General features: G+C 32.3%; 1 protein-coding gene across 3 annotated transcripts in view; it reads right to left on the reverse strand.

Moving 5' to 3' along the window:
* Positions 1-2123: 2123 nt before the first annotated feature.
* LOC108567776 (potassium voltage-gated channel subfamily KQT member 1) overlaps positions 2124-25145 on the reverse strand; it is a 52122-nt gene continuing 29100 nt past the window's right edge. For 2 of the 3 annotated variants that reach the window (XM_017928437.1, XM_017928435.1), the window contains 10 exons: positions 12298-12388; positions 9889-10015; positions 8687-8862; positions 7874-8125; positions 6649-6876; positions 5095-5275; positions 3602-3737; positions 3386-3542; positions 2845-2967; positions 2124-2472 (listed from right to left, as the gene is read on the reverse strand). In XM_017928437.1, coding sequence (XP_017783926.1) covers positions 2371-2472; positions 2845-2967; positions 3386-3542; positions 3602-3737; positions 5095-5275; positions 6649-6876; positions 7874-8125; positions 8687-8862; positions 9889-10015; positions 12298-12388 — 1573 coding nt within the window. In that variant the 3' untranslated portion in view covers positions 2124-2370. The remainder of the gene's footprint in view (positions 2473-2844; positions 2968-3385; positions 3543-3601; positions 3738-5094; positions 5276-6648; positions 6877-7873; positions 8126-8686; positions 8863-9888; positions 10016-12297; positions 12389-25145) is intronic. The other variant, XM_017928436.1, reaches the window with a different exon arrangement.

Raw genomic sequence — 25145 nt, forward strand, 5'->3', positions numbered from 1 at the left:
TTGTTCGTAAAATGTAGGCCTCTACGGTATATGATTGAAATATGCAATAATACAATAGGGCACTTTCAAATTGTTGATCAGAAAAGAAATTAACATTCCGAAAACATCCTAACAGTTCATTATATAATAAAAAGTATACATTGTTATATTTTTTTACTTCTTCTTCCTTCATAAGCTTTTTTGTTTTATTCTTATCAAGCTTTGGTCCAATTTCGGCTTTCTGATCTTGCTTTATAACAACATTAAAACATTCTCATTTTATTGTGTATATATATATATATCTCTTTTATACCCATCCTTCTTATTATTAAGTTTTATTTATTTGCATTTTTTTTTTATATAAATTTAAGTTTTAAAGAAACGAGAACAGAACTAGATAATTGGAATTAAATTGAGTGAAGATTAATTAAAGAAAAAAACTTTAATTACATCATTAGTAGTTTCATATTTGAACAAACAAATTTTGTTCTATATCTGGGATGTGTTTGCAAGCAGGCGTATGTGCATTATAATAAACTTCTTCTCTTTTTTTTTGTTCTTCTCAGTTTTTTTCTTTTTTCTTTTTGTAGGTTGTTTTGGTCCAAAGGATTGCTATATAATTCGGTTGAATATAAGTGGTTGCGAAAAACAAGTGAAGATCACAGATGAGAGGCACTCCGTGTGTTTTTATATCTAAATATATATATGTAATATTATATAATTTACAATACAAGACCAATATTTATATATCTATGTACGTTGATCAAATGAAAAGTTTAAAAGATTTAGCAATTTAAAGTAGTGGAAAGACACAAGTTACAAAAACATTCTTATTAGTGGTGCCTTATAAAATAAATATGATTAGTATAAAAACAAAGATTTGGAAATATTTGTAATTTCATTCCAGGACGATTAGAAAAATTTATAAAATAATAATGAGATTAATATTGATAAGGACCACTTATGAAATCAACTAATAATAACAATTATTTGTAAAGTGTACATATATTCATTTTATACTCTAATTTATAATGTATGTAGTAGTATATTCTTCTTTCAATTTGTAACATCTTTTTACTAATTTTCTATTATTTTTAATAAAATATTTCTACTTTTATAAATATTTGGTAAATCAATTCTAGCATGGACATTGACTTCATTTTTATTAATTTTTAAAATTACTCTTCTCTACGTTATTTCTTCTTTGCTAAATGTTTTAACATTTTCATCTGACCATTTTCGTTTAAATCATTTTCCACACAAATTATTTAATTTCTCCTTATTAAAATTTAATTTTAATAATTATCTATCATTAAGAGCGATAGTTGCCATGTGTAGAAGCCACGTGTCTCTCTACAAAATCATGTTTTTGTAGCAATCAATTCGTATTGACTTCGGCATAATCAAAAAAATCCGTTTTATTAATATATGTATGTATATGTAATTATATACATTAAATTCCATGTACTCCGATGGGACTTGAATTGAAAGTGCATTGCTTCTTCTCTTCGAGCTAATTCACTTGCATTCGTTGATTATTTATATAAATAAAGCTTATATAATATAAAGTAGAAGAATCCAGACCTCATCACAGTACGCAACCTATAACGTTTTTCCCTTAAAAATAAGTACTATAAAATAGAGCTTACGTATCTATATAGAGAAATAAATCACATTGGCGCGATTCCTTTTTCAAATGAATTAATTATTAATAATATCAGTGTAAGAAACAATAGTACCTAAGAGTCTACATGTTTAGAATAGGCACGATCTAGTATAGTTAAAGTTCACTTTTAGAAATCCCTAAGTTATCGTCATCATTAAAATGGTATATAATATGTATATAATATAATTGTAATGTTGTATAATAATAATAATAGTATTTACAAAGGTGTGCCCATAATTACCATGATATATATAAGTATATAAGATTATTGACTCTTTAACCACAAAAACATAATGTATAACGAAAGCACTAATAAAGTTATTTCGCGCAATAGAAATCGCACTCTTGTAAAAAACAATTTGTTTTTTATTTTTTTATAAATACGTTTCAATTAGATATAGATAATTATTGCTTGTAGAAAAGTTATTAAAACAGAAAAAATAAAATAGTTATTGAAGTTTTTCAAATTCAAGGAGGATATGTTTTCTTACGTTTTTTTTTCATTAAATGTATTATTCATACGTAGTACTTAGCTTATTAGAAATCTAATGTTTTAAGAAGAGACGTTGATTCGCGCACCACAGATAGTTAATCTAATCCCCGATTTGCTAATATCAAGCGTTTTTGGAATACAGCGTTTTATGATTGGATTTCTTTCTTTTTGTACCGCGCAATTTGAATTCCAGGAGGACCGACAGCAGCGGCCTTCCCGTTTTCCGTTCTTCTCAGACATCGTCTTCGATGCTACGCAGCGACACCTGCTGCTTTTGTGCTAGGGCATTCAGGACGTACGTCAACGAATCGATCTTCTTGTCCATGTTACCCAACTGCAATCAAATAACAATCATTTCATTAAATTCACATCAGTAAAACTAATCAACTAATTACTAAGATCTCAACTATTCATTTTATAAACATTCAGTTAGACTTCAACATATCCCTTCTGCAGAGAGTTGAGTGATTATGTCAAAATCGATACACATTGGGGGAGATGAAATGATGATGATATGATCGGATCTATTATGGTTACTAATTCACATCGTTATGTAACCTCCAATTGGAAAACCATTCAGGTAGCCCTAAACGAGGTCTTACTGTATATAAAAGGTGCAATAAGAGAATCCCTAATGACATAGCTAAAGAAATAATTTTAATATTGAAATTGAAATTATGGTAATAAAGTTGAAATATTTTTTTACCTGTTGCTCGACCCTGTAGAGACGTGCGCCGACCGTCATCGGCTTTACGTTGCCAACTCGATCTATTCCGGCCAAGTAGCTGCCCGGCTTCCCTAAGGTCTGATCCAATCTCCTTTGAAGCTCCTGCAACAGGCGAAAATTGGAAATTACTTTCCAAACACTTTATGCGCGCACACGTAAGCAGATGAAAAAGGGTGTGTACGTGCGTACACGTATTTCTGTGTGAACGCGACGAGATGACGCGTATCCTTTTTAAGGGCGGAATTGCGAGCTCGTCTTCTCGTTCCCCCCATGGTTAAGAATCCTTTTATATACATTTTTTTTCACCGCTCTTGTATTCCCATTTCGCGGGTACATTAAGAAAAGTATAGAATATCTTTGATTCAATTTAGTTTATGGGATTACGAAAACTTGCATGTAATTTTATAGCCAGTTTCTTCTTTGAATACTTATGAATGAAACATTCCTCGCATTTCCTCATATTGTATGCATTTCATATTAATAAAGTTCTATTGGGTTAATGATTATTTGCTAAATTTACCTTTATTCGAACCATCATATTAAGATGCCCCTGGCTGTACTGCTCGATAACATCCCTCACGTCATACGGTTTTCGAGCCTGCTGGAACTTTCGCCTGGCTACGAAATATTTGATCTTCCTTATTGCCCTTATGGCATTCTTGTGTGCTTCGGTTAATCTGCGGAACGATTAAAGTGTGTCAACAAAAGATGGATGATATATTTGAAATGAATTTACTGTGTGACCCTTGGAAGTTCACCGTCCAGATCGTCGATATCGTCGCTGGCGGCTTCGGTGACTGTGCTCGTTTGGCTAGTGAAGATGGCCCCGCGGGCGCTCTCCCTATCACCACGTCTTATTCTATTTGGAGTGCCTGACAACAGCAAAAGCGAATTCAATTTGAGAAGAAGATAAAAAAAACAACAAGAAAATAAGATGAAAGGGAATCGAGGCACAACAACATTGCAGATCCCTGTTCACAATATCGTTCACTCTAATAGATGAAACTTCGGACAGGGCTGACAACACCTTCAAAAATGTAATTAGTTTTTTTTCACTTCAAGCAGCTTAAAATATGTAGTATATTACAAAAGCAGAAAAGTAGGTTACATTTACGTTCACCTAGAAATTGTTGAGAGATACATTTCTTTAATTGTCGTTTCCACCTTTTTTCTATAAACGTACGTTATTTATTTAAATAACTTCAATAATAATTATACCTTAAAATACAAGAGATGAATCATGTAATTATTTTCATAATGGTATAATTATTGTTAAAAATGTACATTTATATGAATGTTTTTATTCCAGTTTCAAGTCTTGCAGAAATGTATTGTAATTAACACAATAAATGTTTAGTCAAAATTCCATTGTACTAAACTAAACAATTTAACAATTGTTTCACTAAGACACAATTGCTTGATAATAACTGGTTAAAGGTAGTAAGGCGAAGGAGTAATGATGTTTGTATAGGGCACCACTGTATGTATATTATACATCGTAGGTCTCTACGGACTAAAACTTTGGCCATGGCATTTACTTTACCTGCTCGTTTTCGGAACGCAGCGGTAATTTGCCAGACAAAATAGACGAAAAATAACTTTAGACTTATAATTATTATTTATAAAGGTTAATATTAGAACAAGAATATTTCTATAGTAAAATTAAGAAATATTATCATCCATATTAAAGTTATTTGATAATCAAAGTTACGAGAATATAAAAAGGTTCTAAAAGGTTCTTTTTAAGTATAGCTATTGTGGCAAATTTAAATTTCAAATTTAATATAAGAGCACATCAGCAATAAAAGAACTGGATGAAGCAACCTCTGACGCCGCGTCGCGAGTGTCACACAATAGGGACGCTTTTTGGGGTACAATTCATCGGCTTTTCTTCGTTGCAGCCGGTGGAAAGAAAAGTTCGAGTTTTTTCCTCCTTTCAAAAGTGTGCCCAATTTGAGAAAATGAAATCTTCGTCTTTTGTGCAGCGCGAGGTCACTCAATACGTTCACGAAATCCGACGGATATGCTATAATTAGAGTTTCAATTAAGAAAATGTAAATATTATTTTAAAGGTTGAAGGGAAGAAGCTGTTAGCTAAGACAATGCCGCACAATAACCAATTATCCTTTCAGCTCGGTTGGTGGCGACGGGGTGGCTCATTAAAATGGAGAGACAGAGAGAGAGAACAAAAAGAAACATAGGAGAAAAAAGTTATAATGAGAATCTCACCGGCCTTGGGCTCTTCCATGTAGAAAACAACGTCATTCGTGTCCAAGTTCTGTTCGACAGCCCGAGGTGGCGGAGGAAGCGGAGGTTGGTCTCCCTGCGGTGTACCCGGCGCCTCCATCCTGTTCCTCGACTTCCGTCGTTTCAACACCGACGCCTTTTTCGCCACCTGCAATATCAGGGACTGACCCAAACCCATGCAGACTTAACACCGAGACACCAAACATCGCTTTCTATAACTAGCCTATTAACACTAGGACAGCACAAACTTTTCCTCATAACACTTACTTTTGGTTTTGGCACAATCTAGAGGTGTCTCAAAAAAGAAAAGAAAAAGTACTAAAGCAAGCCTCAACTCTAAAACTAACGTAGTACAACAGCTTCAACTACTCCACTACAAGAGTATCATCAACGGGAAAACAGTAATAAATTAAAAGCCTGGAGCGTGCCCGCAAGTGAAGTGCGCCGCTTTCAAACTATCAACTTGTTTTGATGAGAATTTGTAATTGAAGTGGTTTATCAGTGTGCGTGTAATTTACAAAGCAATGCCGATCCTTTTTTTGCTACATCTTCACCACAACTTCTATGCAGGCGAGTTTCTATAGGTACAAACAAAGACTTGAAAGTAAACAGCGAAAGAGTAAAAAACGTATATATATATATTCTTCGCAGTGCGAAAAGCTCTCTTCATTAAATGCATTCAAATCGCTGGATCGATCCTATATAAAATTAGTTTGTCTTCAATCTGATTTTGTGGAAATTGCCGTTTCCGACGATTTCTGAAAAATGACTATTCGATTAACATTAAATATACTATAAAACATTATATTTTACGAAGTTAACTTATTTTTCAAGAAATTATGATCAAATATTAAGAAAATATATATTCTGATTGTTTTACATCTGATATGATATTGAACTTATTGTAATTTAAATCACTGACGCAAACAGTCCATAAAATAGAACAACTAGATTTTAATGTATTGTATATTTGTTTTCAACTAGTATAAATTTGTGATTTAAAAAAAAAATATATTCCGTTAACAATTTGCCGATACCAGATTCTATTTTGTTTAAAGTTATTTTAAATAAAACCGGCTACACGCTGCTGTTACACAAATCCAATTTTAACATAAAACGAGCGATCTTTTTATTTGTATTATTTGGATAAACTAGTATTAGAAATTTCAATTAAATTTACTTGAAATCAATCTCGCTGTTGAATGAATCTAGAATATTGAAGTAAATTATAGGATGAACTCTAAAATATGATTTATATTGAATCTGGAATTTAAATATTACTCGAAGAGTGCATAGAAGAGTTAACTGTAGTGGTTGATACTAGAATTTTGAGAAATAAGCTTGAATATTAATAAATTTTGTATTAGCATAGATAATTACCAAGATATTCATTAAGGTAGATTTAATGCTTCGTCCTTAAATTTAATGAGGGGACGTTCTATCTGACGTATTAAATTTCGCTTTATAAATATCTTAATAAGGATCGTAAATAGAGCAGCACAGATGAGTTGAGCATGTTATCTAAGTGAGCCTTACTTTGGATAAAGGTAGATTTATATTAGATGTGCCCGAAGATTGATTGCAATTCGAGTTGGTGTCCTTCAGATAGATCTGCCATGTTGCCGAGGAATTGAAGCTCTTGTCGGCAGCGTAACATCGCCACAGACACTGGATCAACATCGCCGCTGCGGGTATTTGACGATTGAAGTGCTTCTGTCGCTGTTTCTGTTGCACTTTCAATGCAAAGCCCGATCCTAAAATACCCTTCAAAACAGAGAACATACACACACGATAAATAGAAAAAAAAACACCGAATCGTGCAAATGTTCCAATATCTCTAACATTCAAGTTTGCTGATCCATCGCAACGTTCAATTTTTATTTCTATACATTTTTTTTTTGTCCGCTTCGGATCGGATTATATTTAATGAAGCGTAACATGCGCGTTCGACGGACCGTCCACAAAAGGATGATTCTTAACCTGATCTTTATCCACTTTAAATCCACTGAATCACGTTTCGTGCAGTTGAGAGTTATTGGCACGCGAGAGCGGAGAGGACTACTGAATTTACAGAGAGATTTTGATTTCTCCAAGGAGAAGCAGCGCAAGGTCGTTATTCCCTTTCAATATTGAACTCAGTTGAACGTGAAAAAGGGATTTCTATCAAATAAAATATATCTGATGCAATTTTAGATATTACCAATAATATTACCTATTTAAATAACAAAGTAATTACAATTACTGCAGCTAGAGTTCCAGGAATTCGAAGAATCAATTTAGTCTGAATTATACTATATATATACAGTACTTATTGAGAATTATCTGATATTAATTTTAAAGCGAATTAATTTATTTTTTTAATAAATTCTTTCTAAAATCAATGGTCAAAGTTGTTTAAAAAAGTACGATTTTTAAGTTATGTTTAAAATGTGTTTAAAAATGGTTTTCATAATTAAATTTGTTTGTATCTAGTCAGGATTCTTCTAGTATATTTGAAAGAGAGAGAAAAAAAAGGAATTGAATGTATATATGCCAGCAGGCAAAGAGTACAGAAATAATTTCACGCGTGTTCCTGCATCTTTAATACTCTTATATAACAAGTTGAACGATGCCGAGATTGCTGGCGATGCATTATTAAGATGGCCATGAACAATTTACGAAAAGGAATTTCTCAGGTTTCGGGCCTCATTGTCTTGTATAACAGAGGTCGACTCGGCCGTGTTTCTTCGCGCGACGATTAATAATGCAAATGCGGACTTACAGCTGGAAGAGCGAAGAATGAAATGGCGAATACACTGAAGCAGGAGGCCACTATTTTCCCCATCCACGTCCTCGGTACGGTATCCCCGTACCCGATGGTGGTGACCGTGATCACACCCCACCAGAGGGCATCCGCATAACTGGAAAAGTTGTTCTTGCCATCCGCAACCACCGCATCCTTTTCCGCCAAGTATACGAAGTAGCTGCTGAAGATCAGCCCGAGGAAACCGATGTACAGCGTCGTTATTAGTTCCTGCAAAAACACAAGAGCAGAGAGAGTTAGTTAAGTGTGTGACGTGTTCATGCATTGCAGGTGAAAGGGGATTCGCAGAAATGGTAAATTATTTAATAACCGTATAAATATTTGATGGCGGAGACCCTCTCAAATCCGGAGAGTTCGGAAAGCCCTTGCGATGCGTGGATTGGTGAAATTAATTTGGGTGGCCACTTAATCGGTATAAATTATCCAGACGTAACGTTAATGACTAGCTCTCATAAACCCCCCGAAACATACACGTATATATGCATACTCATTCCAACCCCAAATAAAACAACGTATGCATTAATCGATCGACAACCAGAAACAGCAGCAGCAGCAGCCGGAAAAACTTTCGGAAAAACGAAAATGGCTTTTGCGATAATATTCAACCTGTTCCTTACACTTCATCATATTTTTTCACTCTCTCTCTCCCTGAATTATATTATCCCAAATTCGCCTCAACCTAGCTGTACAGATCTGGAGCAGATGTTGTTTCAGGAAAGTTTCTGATTTGGATACACACACACACTGAAATAACATCGCTTATTAACTAACCTGTCTGTGTATGAAGACTACTGATCCCAACAATCTCCACGTGCCACCCTGTCTATCTACGTGCAGCATGCGAAGTATTTGAAGGAACCTAATTCCCCTGATGGCGGATGTGGCGAAAACTTGGCCATTGGAGCCGTAGGTTAGCACGACTATCGACGCCACGACGACGATTAAATCTGGAAACAGAGAGATATTTAATTAATATTACCTAAAGTATTTACGTACAATAATTTCATCGATGCAACGCCTTGAATATTTCATCAAGTTCCGTCACAAAGCCGAAGCACTTGGAATATTTCACGGAACCGAAACCGTTCATTAATTAATCGTAATTGGACATTTGATTTCATCATCATTCAACATTGTTTTTGTATGTAATAATAATACAATAACTCAGGCGACCCTTCAATCCAATCTCCTTAAATTATTTAGCCCCCTTTATAAAGATAAATGAGAATTTCACAATGGATGCGCAATTTAATCGTCGTTCAATTTCAGAAATTAATTTACAAAAAAAGAAAATATTACCGCTAGATTAAAATCTTAACCCTAAACAAATTCCTTTGAGGACAAACAGGAAGTTTTGCTGGAATTCAATTACATGCCGTGACGAGGCTTAAATTGATTACACGACAAAGGGAAAAGCGTTTTTAATTTGTTGTTTAATAATTGAAAGCCGCTACGCTTTTCGGAGCGTGTGCTATTGTTCTCTGTACGCATTATTGTACTTTCCGTGTTTTTTTTTTGTTGTTGCTTTGTTTTTCATCACGTTTTTACTGCAAACGCTCCTGACCCATAAAGACATACATAACCTTCGACGTTCATGATTTATTCACGAAACCTTAACCAAATGCATCGTATTGAGCGAGTAATATTATTTATTACTAACTCCAATCGTTAATGCTCTACTTTTTAAAGTTTACATTCCATCGAATTTTTATTAGGAATCTTTTCGATTGTAAATATGTAACGCTGGATTAGATGTGGTCTGAAATGATGGACTGTAATGAGGGATATTAAGGGTTTACCGCCGGCCCTTCCGAAGTAATTATTCGTGTTCCTAAGCATCAATTCTGTGCAACGTTTCGAGCTATATCAAATTACTAATTGGCTAAATTATATTATAGACAGAAACAACAACTTACGTATAAATTCTCATTCTAAACCTTTAAACTAATATTGTAAATTGTGTAGATACATACCGATGATGCATATAGGTTTCCGGATGAATCGAAGACGACCTGCAAATCCCATGTACTTCGATCTGCATCCAGCAGACCACAACCTCACCAAGTACTCGACTCCGAAAAAAACGACGAGGCATATTTCCTGGAACAAACGAGAAGACGTCGTTAGTCGCTGATAACTGGATCCGTGAATGGAAAATCCCTTTTGGAAACGATAAGTCGTGCGAGTGCATAATCCTTATTTATAATGACTGCGTCTCCAGGATAAACTGCTTGTGAATATTTATGAACGTTAAAAGTTCCCAAAACAAAGGCAATCTCTATTGTGTGTACTTTAAGCACTCGACAAAATTAAGTTTTACTCAAAACGCTGCTGCACTGCTACGGAATAACACTTACTTTCGTCCGACACAACTTAAATTCTCATTCGCTTTTACCATAAAATAGTATTAATACAAAACAAAACAAAAAAGAACAGTACAAATGACGCAAAACCAAGCCAAACAATCAATACAAATGTACGTGCAATACTGTCGACGTCGATTCAATTACTAATTAATCACAGTCAGTAACACCAGAAAACGAATGTGATTTGCAAAATAAAATATTATCATAATTAAATTTGAAAAAAATAATTTATATATTTTATAAATACAGATGAAATATTCAATTCACGCATCGAGAATTTTACATTTGATTTGAATAACCTTCTAGCGTGCAACAATATTTAAATCAATAATATCGTTGCATTATTTATGCGATATATTCAAAGGAAACTCGTTACTGCATTTCACTGGATTATTATATATAAGTTTAGAAGGTCTTCACTGCGAAGTATACGCTTCATTGCACAATGAACTCGCCAAGTCAACAGGAAGTTTTTCGCTCGGTTTGCAAACAGCTTCTTCTTTTTTTTTTTGTGTATGCTCGGATATAATGGACTTTAATATTTAGCACAACGAAGGAAACTTTTAAACTTTCATATAAAAAAAGTACGAAAAATTAGAAATCGTATAAAGCAAACAGTGACAAAAGATTTAAATATTGTAAAATAAATATATTATTTTACATACTTTAGTAACATGATAATAATTGAACTATAAATATGAAGTGAAAAGTAATTTAGAAACCATAGATAACGACATGTAAACGTAAATATAAAACAACAATGGGAGTAGTCGGATATTGACGATCAATTGATGTACATTGCAGAACTCTGTACAATTCAAAATACATCGCATTAGTTAATTTAGTACACCAGAATGGATGTAATTAAACTGATGTTGCCTAGTCACATATTCAATTTTGCTTTAACATAATTCAGCTTTTATGGCTATGTTAAAATAATAATAATAATAAATTTTGAGTTAATCGAAATCCTATAAGAATTACTTTGAAATTAAATAAATTGAAAAATGTATAACTATAGACCATTAGCAAGATTGAAATAATTTCTTTATCATTCAAGTAATATACACAGATTTGTGATAATTTGTTGCATGTATTGAAAGCAGATGATATTATCCGTAATCGCATACAAAACGTACACTTAAAATATTAGTACGTGTACAAAACACGATAATCGGTACTTCGCATTTTGATGGAATTCAATAACATTAAATATATCAAGCGACGGTTGAAAAAGGAGACCAAAATTACACGTGGCCGCATCATTAATCATCCAGGACGCAGGACTGTCCGCGCGTAATAAATCATTGCCAGCCTATCGTTTTCACTAACCGACGTGAAAGTAAATAACAATATTTGTTTGAATCCCGGACAGAAATAAGGAGGTTCGTGTCAGTCAGTTCGGAGTCAGAGCAAATCTCTGTCGCTGTCGATCATCACGACATAACTGGTGTCAAAATGCAGTCAACTGTTGATGCAGAAGTCAATGAGAATTAATGTAAAATTGATTGGTTTTCGTTTGAATTGGTGCTTGCATGTGCTTGGTGCATATAATACGAAGTCGCATTTCCATTCATATTTTCCGCAGCGTTTCGCTCATTACTCGTCATTCATTAAATTAATATATTAGAAGTGAAATAATTTGTGCTGTAAGAAAAATTATGTTGGCTGGAATATAATTGTTATTTACTTACAATCACTTTATAAATGGTGAAAACCTGTAAAAATTGTAACCAAAATTAACCTTTGTCAGTTCGTAATTACGCAGTCAACCTTCACTTATTTTTAGTTTCCAATAAACAATACAAATTGTAATTTATTTTTGAACACAATGCAACTGCAAATTTTAATTAAATTCTCTCCATTAGGCACCAATCTCGTCGACGCACTCTTACTTTTCGTACATTCTCTTTAATAGATTGCATAGATTTTTTTTTTGCATTCAATTAAATTTTGATCTCGTTCTGCGCGTAAAATCGACACGTAAACTAATTTGAATATAAATAGGATACGTACCATCCAAAACAGTGTTTCGTTGGCGAAGTCTTGATACGTATCGATTGTCGAAAGAACACTAAATATGAGGCACACCAGGACTAACATAAATCTGAAAAAGAAAAACAAACATATTAAGTAGAACATAAAGTAACTTATAATAATATCAGTCAGACAAGTTACCAGTTACGTATATATATTGTATTATATAAAAACATCACAGATAAGATTGAAATCTACAAATCGACTACAAAAGAGTCCACGTGTCTACCAAAAAATAACTAAATTTAAGTATTCATTATCCCATGAACGTACATTCGCTTAGCGTACGCATTATACATGTTGATTATTTATAGTAATTTATATATACTAGTGCATTGACCGATATATTACTAGTAGTATTGATTCCGGAAAATGACTTTGGGTACATTTCATTCAATACAGAATTTCTTTCTGAGTACCAACGTTGATTGGATGATTCAATAAAGTCACTTCGTGAAATTGCAAGGTGAAATAAAATATTCCATCTGATGAATTGTCACCACTCGTGAATACTCAAGGGGGAGAAATAATTCAAGACCACTCGAGTATTCATTGAAGATTGGAAAACGTGTAGTAAAATTCGAGTTCCCAAAAGATATTTTATTTAAATTTTAAGTAATTACAAATAATGTTGAGAAAAATAAACATATTACATTCCCATATATTTGATTATTATGTTCGTGCAGTAAAATTTACTAACTTTGTGTCTTTTCAGTCAAACTTTTTAACAATTACTAGAAGATTATCTTATAATAGCTTGGGTCTAAATATTGCAGTGTTATTAAAGAATTTGGTTAATAAATTGTTCTAAAATAATTATAAATTATGGCAAATGTGAAAGGATTTATATAAATGAATATTATTATATATTGATATGCCAATTACTTAATGCAGTTTGAATATTGATTTACTATCAACGATGATTTATAGAAGGAAACGTTACTTTTTCCTTTCTAGCATCAAGAATTGATGTTATTTATCCCGGAAATTAATAACTTTGTAATAATATTGGCAGCAACGCAAGTGGAAGAATAAAAGGATTCGATGTGTTTTGATGGCAACAGGGTGGAAATTAAAGTATTGATTTACGACTGAAATAAATTCGGAAAAGTGGACGCAATTCCTGATTGGATTCCTAGATTGGAATCTATCCATCTATTGTAAGAAAACCTGATTGTCTACAAGCGAAGAAAGAAAATGAAAACGAAATGGTAAAAAAAAAGGCACACAAATAAATTCTTAATATTAATATCATCTACACACACACAATGATTCATGACTCGGGGATAATAAATAATTTGGATTTCAATATCCTGCCGTCAATAATAAAATATAATGGCATTATTGTGGTCGCACGTAATAAATCCGAGCGTTCGGCTTAATGTGATCAGATATGACGGAAAGTAGTGGTATTATTAAATTGCAACAGGAGGAACGAACGTGCACGATGGCACGGGCCGGCACATCGCATAAAACAGGTGATTTATAAATGTTTGTCTCGTAGAATTGCGGCAATTTCAATTTAGCGTCTGCGTTTGAACCAAATTATATCATTTCCAGCACGAGACACGCAGTCGTTAAAACTGCTGCTTATTCGCAGTCTCGTAAAACTGTTAAATCAATTTGCGCATTCAGTAGTTGAATCGAGAACAATATTCGGAAAATAAAAGTCGTAAATCTGTAACAATCGAAAACAACATATGATAATTCTACATAACTCATAAATTCTACATGATTTTAATTCCATTGCATTCATGATTGTTAATAATAACAATACGTTAGATATTGTTAATTTTAACTAACAATTTCACACTTTTATGTATGTATATCAGATGTATAAATAACTTGTTGTTAATAGTCCTTTTTAGTTTGATTATTGTTTATGTATAAAAACTTGTCTGCAAATCCATAACATCAAAGAGATTTCTTTGCAGATTACCAAAAATTACAATATACATTATCCGGTATTATAGGCATTTTCGAGATGTTTGAAAGCACAATATAATTTATTTCTTCGTAATAATTTACAGTATTCATGTAAGTATATGAATCATTGCAAGATAAGATATAAATCCTCATGCGGTTTAAAAATGTTCATGTACGCATGTTATTGATTACACAATACGTACCTAAAATAATATATAATCATGATTTATTACCATATATTTCACACAAAAAAAATGACCCAACGTTTTTATTTCCAAGTTGACTGATGTGTTGTAAATTATCATAAAAACAGAAAGTAAAGCTCAAATCAGAGTAGAGCTATATTATGTACAATTCTGAATCATTAATTTTACCTATAATGCAACGTGCAGTGTAAATTTTATATATTTATATAATACCAAATTATTCATAATAAAGTAATGATTTTTAGCAACAAAAAAATGTGTAAATAATGAATTGGATAAATAATATGCACATTTTTTTTTAATCAATTCCCTATTGAGTTTGTTTCAACATGAATAAATGTAATAATTCATGATATCACAATTTATTAAAAAAAAAACCAATAAAAGTTTACACACAAACGTTTTCAAACATTCAATGATTCCTTTTCAAAAATGGAATCGAAACAAATAATTCCACTAAAATAAACATTTATTTATTTTTACATTTTTTTTTTGTATTTCGCGAAACTAAAACAAGGCTCGAACACTAAAATCGTCTAGCTATTTATGCGAGATGTAACAATCCGCAATTTCAGTCGCCTGTGATTGTTGGATGGTGCGGTTTAATCCATGCATTCTGGCAGTTCGATCAATGCAGGAATTCAAGTGAATATAAAACAGATTATTTCAAATAGCTCAAAGTCTTTCTAGCATGAATTCGCGTTCGTTCAGAGCAATGCATGCAAAAATTGCAAATCTACTGGTGGTAATAGTAGTAGCACTGCGTCATTTTACAGTGCACGAAATCTCAGAGATGGATTATCAAAGTGTTGGGAAATAAATGCACGCTAAACGAAATTCGCATGTTATGCGGTAGTTTAGCATCAAACCGAAGCAACAACTGGGTTGTATTCAATTTTACAATTTTATTATGTTAACTATTATATAACTTTGAACATAAAGTTGAATCAGGTTTGTCACTTTACAGAGCGGAGCATGGAACTCGCATGTGTATAATGCGTTATAAATCAACTGAATTCGGACTTAATTGCAGTTTGATTAGAACTTATTGTACACATTTGTTAGATTGTTATAATTGGCTGCAAATAGTACGTAATGGTATGACTATTAGGGATTTAGAATGCTTCAATATTTGAATAGACGTTTCCTGTATGTGTCCTGTATCAAATGGAACTTTAGTTTTTTGTGTGTTATTACTTGTTTAGTGTTTATGTACAATAATGCATCTAAAGTATAAATAAACAACACTTTCATTATGTCAATAATCAAATTGTAAGATCATGTTTTCCTGTATACTGTCTAATTAGCTGTTAAGTTACAAAAGATAATCAAAAACGTATTTATAATAAGAATCGTAATACTGATTTCAGTCGGTATAAATGCAGATATAATAGACGGAACTTTGATTTTTCCTAGCTGATCGCACTATCCACGATGCAATATTTATCAGGAAAATGACAAATGATGGTAGGTTTTAACAATTCAAAATGTTCGTGACTGCTGCATTCAACACGTACAGGGAGAGAAAGAGAGAGAAGTACGGACTTTCTGAATGTGTCTATTTATATAACTAGTCGGCCTTGCCACTGGGCCACACATCCATTCCCAACATACAACCAAACAAAGAAAAAAGAAACAAACAAGATTATTATCTGACCGATAATTATTGTAATTATTACAAACGCGAGCAAAATTACTTCCAATTCTCGAACAAAATTAGTTCCATTGGATTCATAAGATGCATATGAAAGCTGGATGTTTGGAGAATGTAGCGAGTATTCATACATTACTGTGAATTGGCATTGACAAAGTTGAAAAAATGAAAAATTGTTGCATTCGAGAACTGCATATAATGAATTCTCATATGGATACACAACTTTGCGGTTGGTTGGCATCGCTGCGCTGGACAAATTGACTTTCTACACGGTTTATGAAAACCGCAATGGGTAAACGCGGTCGCAGTTGGGATATATCAAAGTCCACTCTTAATGTGCACACATATCACATTTTCCATTTATATTATTAGCCCTATATTAATAATCTGCAATTGATGTTTAATTATCGATTTCAGAGTTCATCGTCGCTCATTTGCCCGCATGCCCGGCTCCTCCGCCGCTTACGCTTTTCCCCCATAACTTCAACAGCACACATTATTATAGTCTGCAATTCCTATTTGACGCATATCAAGGATCGTGGCTGTATGAATATATGCGGGCGAATGCTGGAACGGACGATATTATTATTATTATAACTGTTACGTGTATTCATGTTTGCTGTGGCCCCATTAATTCTTATCAAATTTTGGGAACTTCCCTGTACCGAACATAATGTATTTCCATTATTCAATAATTAACGAACTCCTGACCCACAAACCCATATTCATTGTAATGTTAAACCAATGATAATTTATACGCACGTGCATATGTATATATATTTTTTTTATTCCGCAGGAATATAAACATGTCATGCGTGATTTTGTTCCATGATTTTGTCATGTATAATTTAACACTTACATGTATGCATTTTTATTTTGGAATATATTTTGTTCGTAAATCTATACTGAATATTGCAATACACATTTAGATTTTCTTGATTGATATAAACATAAAAAAAGTTTAATTATTTTAAAATTAAATTAATACCGTTGATTCTATCAGTTAAACATCTTTGTTATCACCCTAGTTCCTTGTTCAACTACTACATGAGTTTAATTTACTTCATGCACTCCAATAATTATATTACAGTCAAAGCCCGGTTCTCAAACAACTCGATTACCGAATTAAAAACAAGAAGTTCTCATTATTCGAACAATATTAAATATTAAAGTTTACTATTAAAGTATATATTTTTTTTAAATTGTAAAGCATATAAAATCGAAAGGAATTTACTATTATTAAATAACATTTTGTAGTTCATGTACTGGTGTCTCGATATCCGAAGGCTTTGACTTATTGGAATGAAAGGAGAGTAAAATCAGATTGGAGAGGTCAGGAGAATGGAAAGTCTGCAAAAACTGGTGTAGACGCGGGTAGAATTGCAATTCGTTGATTACTACCTTTGGTTGAAGCAATTATAAACGAGAATTAAATCAGTTTAGTTGTTTGCCAGACGCTCATAATTACATTTAATACTGAAGCAAATCCACATCATTACTTTCTTTTATCTTCAAGTATCATTTATTTTTGATGACTCACAAAAAAATTGATTATTTTCTTTAATTAATATGTATGATTGAAATGACCATAAACTTATAAATTACTGTTTTTATCAGTAATTTGTAAATGATAAATATAGTAATATTCTGTGAAACTGAACAAATAAATATCGTATGATTTTGAGTTGGAGCAAATCTATTTTCATATTGCTGGTAAGAAACAAACATCTGTTGAAATAATATTAAGTGTGTAAAGAATATTGAATGCAAACAGATGCTCTTTTCTAGGCTTTTCGTGAACTGTCGACAAAGCCAACGAATAAAGTTCTGAGAACTTTTAATGAACTGTTCCCGTACATTTCCACTGGACATGAATTGGCTGCATTTAATTCCGTTCGATGTTTATCAAAACCAGCGACAACAAAGAAAAACGTAATGTAATACAAGCAAACATCAACAAGCGCTATCCAATTTGATCATCACATCAAAAAAAGCAAAAGGAACAAATGTATATTGCAGGTCTTAAATGTTTGAGCGTTAATAAGGTAATAAATATTAAAATGGGAAAAGATTTAGATCGTTGGCTGCTGATTAAATTGGCACATGGCATACTAACATTATGCAAATTTAATAAACGGCGCAGTGTATGTAATTCGAAATTCGGTAGCGAAGAAAACGTTAATATGCGTGGAGGATATTTGCATATCTCTGGATAGGACGATGACGGTGTTTTATGTAACGAACGGCGACGACCTTCGTGAGGTGGGATGAAGCGCGGATGGTGAAGGGTAATTTTCGAAATTATATTCGGCATTTGCATGTCCATGTTACAACAGCCATTATGTGTTTTAATGTCGACCGACGTGCTCCTATCGGAACAGGATTAATTAATGTCGATACAGAAAACATTCACTTGCACACGAACGACACAATTACGACGGACTTCATTAATATTGCTTCTGTCGCGACAAATATAAAGACTAAATATCAAATACGACATTTTCCATTCGTTTTAACTTCAGTAAAATGTCCAATTCCATATGAAACATAACATGCGATCTATATTAGAAAACCGGTTTATTCAAGCTTACAATTCCTCTATTTGTTGCTCAATATAATAATAAGTTTCAAAGTCATCTAGGACATATGGAATTTCGACAATAGGAAAATTTAATAAGATAAAACACAAAGTTATATCTTTCCACAGATTGTAATTACAAACATTTAAGATGAGATAGCTAAATCTGTCTCTAAATTACTCGAATAAGTATAATAGTTTTCAATGAATTCATAGTAGATCATCAAAATTTACCGTAATATTTGTAGCACAAACATAAAAGTTTAATAGTATAAACAAATAACAATAAACATATACATTTTTACTTATTAAAGAAGATGAAATGTTTAATTTGTAATCAATTAAATTAACTATTGAAATAAAACTATATACTACTGTTTTCCTGATGTTAATAGCACGGTCAATTACATTTCAATACAATATTGTGTATACGTATTCGTTTACAAGTGATAATGTACAAGCATGATCAAATTAGGTACAGATCCAACACTATATGCGTGTGCGTAATGCATATGATTTAATCTATAGATCCAATACAATGGAATGATATACATGATATAATCTAATTGTCTCTAATATCATTGTGTATTATCATTTGATCCAAGTACAAACAATATAAATTTTAAGAATATAATGTTACAGCGATGTAATTGTATAATATTATATTACATACAACAATATCAAATGTTGTCAAATGAACAAAATGTTATTTATTTATTCATCAAGTTAATATTGTATCATATTTGGAAATTGGACGATTTATAACGTAATAGTAAATAAATTGGTATATGGGCAGAAGGTGAAAATCGATACAGTGAATAGTCTAGATGAGAAATCTCGTAATCTCACGGAAGAAGAATCAAACCAAAATATTTCTCCAAAACGATCAATTAACGAGTGAATATTTATCTATTATTCATTGCAATGATTGTTAAAATGTTTTTTTATTTTTCATTATTTCTGCAAATAAAAAGTGGAGACGTCTTTAGTTTAAAAAATCAACAATTATTTTTTAGGAGCTTTCAATATAAACATGTTGGATCATACTAAAAATGAAGTGGAATGTTTCAACTACAGAAAAGTAGAATTACATTGGACATGCAAGCAGTTTGGTATTGTTTTTGTAACGTGTTCCTCGTCTATGTTTATTTACAAGAAGTCATATCAAACATCAGTTTCTTTCCAAAAAATACATTTCTTGCATTAACATATCTTAATCCCATTGTGATTACTTTTACATAAGAAATAATTAGAACACATCATTTCATTTATTCAATTTTCATTAATAAAACTATCGCTGTTAACGCGATGAATACGCTGAGTAATTAGATTCTGATTTATATGCATGCATAATCGTTCAGGGAATTACATTGAAATTTGCATTTCATAATAATGAACCATAAAAGGGGGCATCGTATCAGGACTGCCCTAATTGATTTTCGCGTGTCTACTTTAGTTTTAGCAAAAGGTTGTCACGATAATTAATAATGAATTGATAGCCATATCGCAACAATGACAAAAACGATAATTGACCACAATTTTTATGTGCTCGAACCCTTAATATGAAACGCATGCTAGCTATATTTTAATTGACTGGATCTACATAATGATGATCCAACTTTAATTCGAGCCTTACTCAAATTTATACTAATTACCTAAACTCCTATTAAGTTTCGGTTACCGTTAATGAATATATTCTGATAGCAGTCGCAGTGTGTATTACATTTGTCATTATCATAATAGGTTTACTTTTGAAACACAATAGTTTCATGTTTTTATAGTGTATATGAAAAGTAAATGTTATATAGATTTCAATATGTCTGCTCATTTTCTGTTTCAATTCTCTATGGGAATACATTAATTTAGTTCTGTCTGCTTCTTATCGATTGAATGATTGAAAAACTCTATCAATAATTAATTAGGTCAAAAATGTTTTTTCTTTTTAATTTTTCTTAATGATCTTTTAAGTTGTATTCCAAGAATGTCAAATAAATAGCATAGACGAAAAATGCGATGAACAGGTTTATAATTGTTATACAACCGACAAATATGATTTCACATAGACGAAGAGATCAGAGTGATGTAAAAGAGCAAAAACATTTTTTTTTTCTTCCACTATCGATTCACCCTATGTACTAGATTCTATAGAAGACATGTATTAAGTTGATGTGTCGTCGATGATCAATAGAGGCGATCCATTTTATGATTTGGCCGTGGATTGACAGTTTTCGGTTTATAAATTTAATTAAATCTCGGACGCACACGTTCGATCAGTGCGCAGTCGGATAAATGTTTATAAAATCAAACGGCTTCGTTTCGATATCCTCCGAAACTTTAATTAATTTAACAAAAACAAAACCAGAAAAAAAAACATACTTAAAAACCGAAACAAATCCTTTGTAGTTTATAAATACTAACGAGGCATATGTGCGTTCATTAAAACTGCGAAATTCATTGCACACACATGCTGGTGTATAAAAGTAATTAGTAGAACGATCTTGTTTCAGTTCCGCTGCATTTCATTACATTTATTTTAAACTTTGAACCTTGCCGTATTTGTACTGCGTTTCAATTATAACTGCTACTGCCTTGCAAACGAGCGAATTCTCTCTTATACATAATATTAGTAGACATAGCTACTCTCTCTCTCTCTCCTTTAGTTAGCAAAGTTTAATTAAAGCCCGTATCAACCAACCTGTGCAAAAAAAAGCATACAAAAATAAATAAATAAATTGTTGCGGCAAAATAAAGCACCGGTAGAGAAGTAGCGGCTATGGATTACGTGCAATATGCAAAGGACTGAATTGCATCATCGCATCTCACTTAAGTTTATTATATGCCACATATCTGTACACATTTTTCTCTCGTGATATACGCCCTGTTTGTTTTCAAACAATTTATGCATAAATAATAGCCCATGTTTGTTCTCCATTCATCCGCGATAATGCGAGTTTCCACACAGCAAAAAGGTTTTCTCGTTTTGAGTCTAAATATAGACTACACACAGATATGCGGGATAAGATATTTAATATCATACATTCATATATTTTTTTTTAATTTTTCCTTCATCTGACAGAATAATATATTTCAAATTACTTGAATTGATTTATAATGTTAATTTCACTTTAATTGGAATTTAAGTTTAAAATATTTAAAAGTGCAGAAACAATTCATATTTTTTTTTCTAAATAGATATGTAAGTACATTAAAACATAAATGTAAAAAATAAATGTAGATTTTATATTTCATAGAACGCATTCTTATTTAATGTTGATAATCTAATAATTATAAAGTAATTTTAGTTCCTACGACAGATTAAAAGATATTTTCAGAAGAACAACATATAAAAGAAGTTGTAACCTAAACTAAATTAAGCGTGTTTACGACATGTTTTCCTACTTCTGCACGTACTTTAAACACGAAATTACACTTCTTTACAGTAAAAGCTTATTCTACTTAAACGTTCATCACTACAAGGACTAAAATCTAGTTTAAAATTACATCATTACAAAAGTACCTTTTCATATTAACGAATAATTATTATTGCAAAATTATGTAAAAATTATATGTCTTAAACTATAATTATTAAATTACATATGTTTTCCTCATGTTTGTGGACCTTTCTCTATTGCAATAGCAAAATGCTTTTCCAATTTCTACAACTCATAGCAGGCGACTCGACGACAGCACTAAGATGCCAGTAGGCTTGTTGGAAAGACGAGATATTCAGCTTTCATACGAGTGGTGGATGATGTAATTATCTTAAGGGGTTGTCGAAAAATTCATTAAAAACTGTAAAAACTGAAAAAAAATACGAAAAACACGTTCTACAACTCATAGCAGGCGACTCGATTATAGCACTAAGATGTATGTAGACTTGTTGGAAAGGTGAGACATTCAGCTTTCATACGACTGGTCGACGATGTAATTATCTTAAAGGGTTGTCGAGAAATTTACGAAAAACTGAAAAAAACGTCGTTTCTCTATTACGTAACAAACATTACGTAACTTTGGTTACATAAAAAATTGCGCAACGCTTGCGTGCATCTGATTATGCAATAAAATCATAAAAAAAGTTTACTACTTTTCGAGTTATTAACGAAAAACCATTTTTTTGGTAAATCCAATTCACTTTTTTTTTCCAATTTCTACAACTCATAGCAGGCGACTCCGCAGCAGTACGAAGATGCCAGTAGGCTAGTTGGAAAAGTGGATATGATTACGTATCCAGACTTATTTTAGGGTGCAGTTTATTTTAATTAAACTTGCGTCATTGGGAATCCGAGATTCTGCGCTATTTGTTTACCGCAATAACGCAAATGTAATCGTTTACATTTCTTTCTTTAATTTCTAAATATTTATAAGAAATAATAATACGGTAATGAGTTTGACTGAAATATTTATACTTATACATAAAATTCTATTCCGCTAACAAATTCTGGTGTTTTTTTTTTCTTATTATTTAAGCATCCGTACTTATTGAAACAGATATTTTATAGTACAAAAAATCACAACATTAAGTGATGTGTAAGATTTTAAAACCAGAATTTAAGCAAAATGGTATATATATATATTGATTTGAGTTCGAAGTAGAACAGAGTTTGCTAAAAATTTGAATGTATAATTTTTGCATAAATTGCAGGCAGACACGACACCGAAGGGCCGGCGGCGTAGTTATTATTGGAAACTGCCTGGTCGAAAAATCTAGATAGCCACGATAGGAAGTTCGTTTTTCCGTTCGGTTAGATAAAACAAAAGCAAAGCAACCGACAATAACAACAGAAGTAACACACACACACACACAAAAATGAAGTAAAAAAATATATAGTAACTGGGGAAAAGCGGAGATTGGGAACACGGAAAACGCTCTTGAATAATCACTTTGAAGCTTTATAATCGCGTGCGAATAATTCATTCGATAAGAAGTAGGCGAAAATTTCAGAAATAATGTTCTCTCTTCTTGGTTTTTGGTGCACGAGCAGAAGAAACACTCCTTACTTTTTTTGTTGTTACGTTTTTCCTCTGCTGGACGTAACGATAAGTAAGCGGACAGTTTAAATGCGATTCCAAGACGGATGGTTTCACTGGATAATAAATATGAAGACACGCGAAACGTGTTTCGTAATTTTTCCTTCGTTTGATGGTACTGTTTATCCGCTTACTTACTTCGTAGCTTTCTTCCGAGAAAGATACCATTTTTCATTTTGAATTGGTTTTGTTTGTATATTTGTTTTTGCGACGGGGAATATATGCATCCAAATGTGTTTAGAGAGAAAATGCAATTTCCTTCGGAAAGTGTTTGTTTCTGACTTTTATCGATTGCTCTGTAATATATACGTGCATTCGTTTTTCAATCTTTTCAACGAAACCAGCAAATTCTTTAGAGATTTTCTGAAATTGATTCACGATTTTAGAGTTTACGTATCTTATGCTACTAGTAATTGCGTAATCGATATTATGCATCCACATTACACCGTACATGAGACATAAATGTTTGTCAGGCGTATCAAGTGCTAAATGCAATAGTAGTTATTGATTATCAAGCAGTATGAGAGTGATACACGTTGGAAATCAAATATTGTCTTGAATTTATTGACAGCAATTTCATAATTATAAAACTGACATCTATTTCCAGGAAATTTACAAATGCACAATCAATTTACAATAAGTAAAACTGATTTGTAAGTAAAACTAACATTTCGACGTGGAATGACAAACACACGTACATGTGAATTACGTTATGTTTTTCTACGCTTAATATATGCAATGATCCAAAACATTCGTATCGATCGAGGGTCTATCTATAAGCTGACTACGCCAGCTAGGATTTTCGAAATGAAGAAATAAAAATAATTACTCGATTAATATCTATGTTTGCCATGCCATAAAACGACACGGCGTAGTTCATATCTCGCGCAACATTGTTAAACTTTATCGACAAACCTCGTAAAATTGATGATATTTGATTATGGTGTTTCTAAAAGACGAGACAAGGAAGACAAACGTTTCGGAAAATATAAAAGTTGTAACAAAGTATCTTTCATAATATTTCTTACATGATGCTGCCAGACTAATCGCTGAAAAATATTGCGCTTGTTATGAGCTATAAAAATATAAGTTTATGTCTCTGTACTTCCAGTTATTACCTGAAATCAATACCGCTTGGTAAAGAAATTATATTAATAAGACATGTTTTGAAAGAGCTCGGAGTAAGACAGTGCGCACTGTAAATCTGGATAAATAAAATTTTATCCGATAAGCATTCGAACTTGACGTTTATTTCAGTAGAAGTTGAAATCCATCCATCCATCATCACCGTAAGTTCCCGTCGGAAAAATGTACAGGATCGAGGGTTAAAGCTCGTTGAGTGGCTCTACCCTTTTTACATCCCTCTTCCGTTTTATTATTAACTTCCATGCATGTTGTGTATATATATATGGACAAACATAAAAACGAATATTAT

Source organism: Nicrophorus vespilloides, unplaced genomic scaffold, assembly GCF_001412225.1.
Source record: "Nicrophorus vespilloides isolate i.1.1-1 unplaced genomic scaffold, Nicve_v1.0, whole genome shotgun sequence".
NCBI lineage: Eukaryota > Metazoa > Arthropoda > Insecta > Coleoptera > Silphidae > Nicrophorus > Nicrophorus vespilloides.